At 61.5% G+C, this 7,496-nt stretch overlaps 1 protein-coding gene across 2 annotated transcripts; it reads left to right on the forward strand.

The window, feature by feature from the left end:
• The first annotated feature begins 6 nt into the window (after positions 1 to 6).
• EGR3 (early growth response 3) lies at positions 7 to 3,438 on the forward strand. 2 transcript variants are annotated; one of them, XM_057384594.1, is made up of 3 exons: positions 185 to 248; positions 927 to 1,031; positions 1,317 to 3,438. In XM_057384594.1, exon 3 carries the CDS (start codon positions 1,325 to 1,327, stop codon positions 2,354 to 2,356), a length of 1,032 nt encoding a protein of 343 aa, XP_057240577.1. In that variant the 5' UTR covers positions 185 to 248; positions 927 to 1,031; positions 1,317 to 1,324; the 3' UTR covers positions 2,357 to 3,438. The 2 variants fall into 2 exon arrangements, with proteins under 2 accessions (XP_057240576.1, XP_057240577.1); XM_057384593.1 differs by lacking the exon at positions 927 to 1,031 and having other exon boundaries at positions 7 to 248.
• Positions 3,439 to 7,496: the final 4,058 nt, after the last annotated feature.

A 7,496-nucleotide genomic window follows, 5' to 3' on the forward strand; every position in this document is an offset into this window, starting at 1 on the left:
GCATGATTTCCCTCGCACGGATTTGCCACTCGGATGTTGTTTCCTCGGGAGCTGAGCTCGGAGCCACGTTGAACCAGCCTTTTCCTCCAGTGCTATGACAGGCAAACTACTGGAGAAGCTGCCGGGGACCATGAACACTTTGATGAACCAATTGCCTGACAATCTGTACCCAGAGGAGATCCCCAACTCTTTGAATATCTTCTCCAGCACCAGCGACTCGGTGGCTCACTACAACCAGATGGCTGCAGGTAAAGGGGTGGGGGGGGGGAAAGGAAAATGGGGAAAAGGCAGGAGCGGGGGGGAGCCGGTGGGGCGAGGAGGAGGATGCTGTGGGTAGGGTGTCATGGAGCCTCGGAGGGAAGGGAAGAGCTGGGGCTGGGGAGCGTCCCCCCCCCCGCACCCACCCACCCCTTTCCTCGCCGTGTCTCCGCGCGATCGCTGCAGGGCTCCGCCGAGCGCTGCCGCCGCCGAGCCGCCGCCGCAGGTACGGGGACGGCGGCCGGGCTCCGTGGGGAGGAGGACCCGGGTGGAGAAGCTGGAGGGCCGAAGGGATGGGGGGGAAGGCCGGGCACCCCCGTGTCGCGCAGGGGCCACCCGCCCGCGCCGGGATCCGCTCGGGTGCGGAGGCGCCGCGGACGCGCGTGGCCGTGGCAGCCGCCCCCCCCCCACACCCCGCAGCGGCGGCGGCGGCAGCGTGGGTTCCCCGGGACGCGGCGCCGACTTTCCCGGAGCGCGGGGTTGGGGAAAACGGGGGGGGGACAGGAGAGAGGGAGGATCTGGGGGGCACAGGTGAGCGCCGAGGGCGGCGGGGGCGGGTGCTCCCCGCGTGTCCCCGCTCCCACGCGGAGCCCCGCCAGGCTAAACCGCCCCCCCCCTCCCCTCCTCCCCTCCATCCCCGTGTTTCTCCTCGCCGGGGCTCGGCGCAGGGAAGGCGGCGAGTTGGTAACGGCGTCGGCGGCCGCAGCCCCGGCTCCGCGGAGTGCCCAGCGCTGCCGGGGCTGGACGGGGAGGAAGCCTACCTGTAGCCGCAGGTACCTCCTTCCCCCGGCGGGGCGGCGGTGGGGTGTCCCCCCACCYATCCACCCACCCACCCGGGGCAGCTCCTCGCGGGGGCGGCGCGGGCGGCCCCGCATCGTCGGGACCCCCGGCAGGCAGCGCCGCATACGCGGGGTGGAAGCGGCGAGGGGAAGCGGGGGGAGCGGGGCGAGGGGGAACCGGCGYATCCCCGCTCCCCGGAGCATCTCCCGGCGCGTCCCCGGTGCTTTCCCCCCGGGCCCTCCCGGCTCACCCTGCCCCGCTTCTCTCGCACTTTGCAGATAATGTTATGGACATTGGCTTAGCGAACGAAAAGGCCGGTCAGGAATTGTCCTCCTACTCGGGCACTTTTCAACCCGCCCCGGGCAACAAGACTGTCACCTACCTGGGGAAATTCGCTTTCGACTCGCCCTCCAACTGGTGCCAGGACAACATCATCAGCCTGATGAGCGCCGGCATCCTGGGGGTGCCGCCGTCCTCGGGCGCGCTCACCAGCACGCAGAGCTCGGCGGGCAGCATGGGGCCGCCGCAGGGCGAGGTGGACCAGATGTACCCCGCGCTGCCGCCCTACTCCTCCTGCAGTGACCTCTACCCAGAGCCCGTCTCCTTCCACGACCCCCAGAGCAACCCCGGCCTCACCTACTCCCCCCAGGATTACCAGGCGGCCAAGCCCGCCTTGGACAGCAACCTCTTCCCCATGATCCCAGACTATAACCTCTACCACCACCCCAACGACATGGGCACCATCACGGAGCACAAACCCTTCCAGAGCTTGGACCCCATCCGCGTCAACCCGCCCCCCATAACCCCGCTGGAGACCATCAAGGCCTTCAAGGACAAGCAGATCCACCCGGGTTTCGGGGGGCTGCCGCAGCCACCCCTCACCCTCAAGCCCATCCGACCCCGCAAGTATCCCAACCGGCCCAGCAAGACGCCGCTCCACGAGCGGCCCCACGCCTGCCCCGCCGAGGGTTGCGACCGCCGCTTCTCCCGCTCCGACGAGCTCACCCGCCACCTCCGCATCCACACGGGCCACAAGCCCTTCCAGTGCCGCATCTGCATGCGGAGCTTCAGCCGCAGCGACCACCTCACCACCCACATCCGCACCCACACCGGCGAGAAGCCCTTCGCCTGCGAGTTCTGCGGCCGCAAGTTCGCCCGCTCCGACGAGCGCAAGCGGCACGCCAAGATCCACCTCAAGCAGAAGGAGAAGAAGGCCGAGAAGGGCTCGGGAGGGCAGCCCCCCGCCGCGCCCCCCACCGCCACCGCCACCACCTCGCCCCCCGTCGCCCTCGCCCCCGCCGTCACCACGTGCGCTTGAGGGATTGTGGGGGGCGGCGCGGTGGCACCCCTTCTCCTCCCCTTGCCCTCGGGCACCGCTCCGGGGGGAACCCCGCGGCGTTCAGGATACCGGGGCCGTGCTGCGACGGGTCCGCTCTGCCCACACCCGGATTGACCGGCTCCAGGCTGCCCGCGCCTGGATCCTGCCCGCACTCGGATCGACGGGACCCGCACTGCCCGCACCCGGACCGCCCGCAACTCGCGCTGCCCGCGCTGGGATTGCCCGCACCACCCGGATCCCGGCTCCCGCACCTTTCACATCCCGGCTGCTTCCACCTGCACCGCCCGGGGCCGGCCCGCCCGCCCTGCCTGGATCCCGGCCGCCCCCTCCCGCACCTCCCGGATCCCGCACGGCCCGGGGCCGGGCTGTCCGCACCCTCCTCGGCCGGCTCTCCCGGATCCCTGCTGCCCGCACCCTGTTCCCGGATCCCCGTTCCCGGCACTTGGATTACTCGCACCGCCCGGATCTCGGCTGGATTGCCCCATCCCGGCTCTCCCGGCTCCGACTCTCCCGCACCCCACGGCCCGCACCCGGCTCCTCCCGGGCTGCCCGGGCGGCGGATCCCGGGAATAATCCCGGCTGACCTGGATCCCGGGGGCTCGGCCCGACCGGGGCTCGGTGCTCCAGGATCGGGACCCCCTCTCCTCCCCACCCCGGGCCCGTCCCGCCCGGTTTCCCCGGGGCTGGGCGCTCCAGAATCCGTGAGCGGATGGATGGATGGATGGATGGATGGATGGATGGATGGATGGATGGATGGATGGATGGATGGATGGATGGATGGAACTGATCCAGCTCCTCTCCCCGCCGGGCCTGGAGCCCCCGTTGCCCCCCCGGCCCCGTGTCCCCTCCGTGTCCCCCTGTGTCCCCCCCGTGTCCCCAAGCACCGGCTCCCCGTGCTGGAGGTAAGACAGTTCGGCCCCCCAAGCTGGGCTGGCGGGACGGGGGGCGGCTCTGCGGGTCCCCCCAACTCCGGGGGGCGGCGGGGAGCTACGTCCCGGCAGCAGCTTTTGGGTTTGTTTTCTTATTTTTGTTTTCTTTTTTTCCTTTTTTATTGATTTTTTTTTGTTGTTGTTTGTTTTCAGCAGAAGGGAAATTCTTTACTGAAATACAGGGAAAAAAAAAAAGCACCCCAGTATTTTGCTGAATACTTTTTATAATGTGAGATATTTTTATTTTATTTTATTTGGTCACTTTAAAACAACCACCCAACTATGGAGGAGAAAAATCAATTAGTCCTCTATTTTATTATTTTTTTTTTTCTTTCTCCTTCTGGTATGTGCATGTCATTGCATGACTGCTCTGATTTTTTTCTTCTTTTGTTTTAATAAAACTGTGCTCAGACATTTAAGCTAAACTAAGCAAAAATAATAATGACTTAAAAAGAAAAAAAAATCTTTGTTGCCAAAAGGTCGTGCTATCCAGGTTTGATGTCTGCATGTGAAAAAAAAAACACAAAAAAACACATTAAAAACATACAAAAAATAAAGAGAAGAGGAAGAATGCAGTCTAATTTATGTGAACTGAAAGGAACAAAAAAAAAAAAAACAAACCACAATCAGGTTTAACCACACAAACCTAAGGGAATGATATTTTTTGAAAGACTTTTGTATAAAGTTGAGTACTTAGAGAAAAAAAAATCATACCAGATGTAATATATTTTGTGGATGTTTTTATTTCTTGGATTTATAGTACCTTATACTAAGGTTAAAAAAAAAATTATGCTTGATATTGTGAAAAGGTGATAATTTTCACACACATTTCATTTGCTCATTTGTCATGTTGTAATGCAAATATGATAGTTAATGCATACAGCATTTTTAAGGGAAAAAATCAGAAATATTGAACTGATGTATTGTTGTACCATTTGCACTGTGAGCAAATGCTAATGCAGTAAATATATTGTGTTTGCTGACAATCAAAATCTGTAGTAAATATCTTTATTTGCTTAAAAATGTTCTATATTGGTTTGGAAAGTAAAAGAAAAAAGGCTTTAATGTGTAAGGGGAGTGTAAAAAGGGTTGAAATGTGCAGGGAAGTGGGTGCTGTGTCTTTTTACGGGCGACTTTGAAACCTGTCTGTATGCAATTTTCTCTCCTAGTGCTGTATTTCCTTAAATATTATTTTTTTACATGGTTTTTTAAAAAAAATAACCCACTTTTTTTTTTCTCAGTCCCCCCCTCCCTCTCCTTCAGTTCTATCCACAGGACCGCACAGCGTGACACCCGGCTGGGTGACCCCGAAGGCGAACGGCTCCGTCCTCGCGTCCCCTCTTTCCCGGGCTAGCGGGCAACCTAACCGGGATGGGGGGCTACCCAACCGGGAATGGGGCCACCCAACTCCCCAAAAAAAAAAACCCCGCCACGTCCTTGCTGTGCCCTTGACCCCCACCCCGTTTTTCCCCCACTYGCGCCGTCGCCGCCCTGACCCCGTCACCATTTTGCCGGCGGCTTCCGCGGCTGCCGGGATAACTTTGGGCCACCAAAGAGGATCGCGCCGCTTCAGCCGGTAATGCCCCCGCGCCCTTCGCCCGGGGAGCAGCGCCCGCTGGGGATTTGATTTTTTTTTTTTTTTTCAGTATTATATATATTTATATATATTATATATATATTTATATATACACACACCCACTGAGTTCTGCATATCCCACCAGGAAGGAAAAAAGCTCTCCCTTTTATTCCCAGCCCCGGATCGCTCGGGATAAAAATAACCCGCCGGGTTTCAGCGCTGGCACGGGCACGAGGAACGAGTGGGAGAAGGAGTTTTGGAGGCGCTCGGATGTTTTTGGAGCGGTGGCGTGCGGTGCTTGGATCCTTCCCCCGAGAGATGGGGATGGAGGCTCCTGGAGGGTTCCAGAAAAGGGGTCTGGGGGTGCCTCGGTCCGTGCTGGGGTGGAGAGTGACCGGTTGAACGTTCCAGAAATGTCCCCTTTGCCAAGGCCTCGCTGGCAGTGCTGGTAGCTGGCATTGGCACCGCGTCCTTCCCGGTGTTCCCAGAGTGTGAAGGCGTTGGCGTCGTTGTCAGATTTTCCTGGGTTTTGGTTTGGATCTGCAGCCGGGCCTGGAGAAGCTGCTGCTCCGGCCTTTCCGSGGTGTTTGCTGAGCTCCCAGCCTTGGAAAGGTTTAAATTTGGGGAGAATCCGGGGGCTGACGGTGACTCAGGGCACAGGGATGGCATCTCATGGCATCGGGGACTTGGCTTTGGAGCCCGCGGGCGCTGCGCCGGGTGGGCTCCGGTGTCTCGGCGGGGATTCCCGGTGCTCGAGCGTTTGGTGACCGTGCCAGGCTGGTTTGGGGCGAGCTGGCATTGTCCCCTCTGTGCTCTGGAGGTCCTGCAGCCACCAGGGGCTGCGGGACGCTTTGGTGTCCCCGCGGTGTCCCCTTGCGCGGCTCGGATGGGCCGAGGGGGATGGCAGGAACCGGAGCCACCCCGGTCCCCAGCGTCACCCCGGGGTGCTGTGCCATGCTGCTGGCACTGCTGGAAAACGCTGGAGATGCCAGCAACGGGCACAGCAAAGGCGCTGGCCCAGCCTGGAGCCACCCAAGGTGCCACCAACGCTTTGGGCTCCTCCTGCGGGCGAGGAGGAGGAGGAGGAGGAGGAGGAGGAGGAGGGCAGGAGCCCACCAAACCCCGGGCACCCCGCTGTGCCACCCGGGCATCCCGCCGGGCGGGAAGGTGAGGAGCACCCTTGGGTGGCGAAGCGCGGGGAGTGCGTGCAGCACCTTGCACGAAAAAATGTTGGTTGCTACGGAAACACGGCACTTTGCATGCCCGTTCTGGGCTATCTGCGTTCTGGGGAGGAGGGAAGGGCTTCCAGTCACGCACCAGCTCCGCACAACTCCTCGCCTTTGCCTCCTCGACGGGAGCGCCGCGGTCCTGAGGAGGCCACCGACACCTCGCCGCTCCCCGCCGAGGGTTTTCGCGGCTTTGCGGGATGCGGTCGGACCCTAAAGCTCTCCACGGGATGGGATTTGCTGCTCAGGAGGAGCCCCGAGAGCCGGGAGCGCGTCCCCGGGGTCGGGAGCGACGAGGACGCGCAGGCAGGAGCTCCYGCTCGGCAGCTGCAGCTGCAGATGTTGGTGGGATCCTTCCCTGTTTCCTCGCCTCTGGCTCAGCTTCTGCCGCTGCCAGATGGCACCCACACAAGGCCTGGATGGTTCTGGAGCGCCYGACCCTCATTTCCCACCCCGTGGGACCGTGTGGATCCATTCCCGTTTTTTCCCATCCCTGGATGAGCGTTTTGGAGGAGGGGGTCGGAGTTGCCCGCTCAGCACACGCCTGGAACAGGGGACAAACGACACAGAGGGTCCCCGAGTCCCGTGGCCATCGGGGTGGCAGAGCCAGGCTTGTCGCAGCTCTGCTTTGTCACATTCCCGCACCCCGAGGTGACAGCGTGGGGCAGCACGGTGGGGACAGGGACAGGAGCAGCAACCGCCGGCAAAACCTTCCCCAGGCCAGCCTTCCTCTTCCTCATCCTCCTCACCCTGCCCACACCGCCACGGGGATGTGGGGGACCCTCCTGGCTGCCCYGACACCCATCAGCACCCCAAAATGGATCCCCTTCACTCGGGCCACCCCTCAACCCCGCCGTTCATCCACCCCAGCACAAAATGGGACAACTGGTGGGGGCTGCCCCCCTCCCCAGTGCTCAGACCCCCCCAGATCTGTCCCCCCCGCTCCTCCTGGGCTAATCCCTGTCCTCAGCGGTGTCGGTAACACCTTCCCAGTTTAGCATCCTCCTCCCTGGCTGTAATTACCGCGCTGTTTACCTCCACCTGCTAATTGATAAAGCCACCCCTGGCGCTCGGCCCGGGGCCTCCGCCCCGTGCGCTGGCATGTGGCTGGTGGCACCAGTGTCACCCAGCTCCGGAATGTCACCCCCGGATGACCATGGGGGTCCGAGGGCACCCAGAGCTGGGGGGCTTTGTTTTGTCCCCAAGTCACAAGTGGTGGTGGCTGATGGTGTCAGTGTTGAGGACACGAGGGGTTTTGGTCACCCTTCCACCCCTGTCCAGCTTCCTCAGGATGGATTTGGGGGGTTTCTCCCCAAAATTGGGTGCTCCTGTTCTTCCAGAGGTGACGCACGTCCCTGCCCTGCTCTCGCCCTGGGTACACCCTGCCC

Source organism: Malurus melanocephalus, unplaced genomic scaffold (assembly GCF_030028575.1).
Source record: "Malurus melanocephalus ecotype Western Australia unplaced genomic scaffold, MMel_1.1 scaffold_722, whole genome shotgun sequence".
Classification (NCBI taxonomy): Eukaryota; Metazoa; Chordata; class Aves; order Passeriformes; family Maluridae; genus Malurus; species Malurus melanocephalus.

Excerpts from the sequence above, each read along its gene's own strand:
- EGR3 (XM_057384593.1), top strand. The coding sequence starts at position 95 with ATGACAGGCAAACTACTGGAGAAGCTGCCGGGGACCATGAACACTTTG. Across the intron at positions 249-1,316 it reads CTACAACCAGATGGCTGCAG|ATAATGTTATGGACATTGGC; the intron begins GTAAAGGGGTGG and ends CGCACTTTGCAG.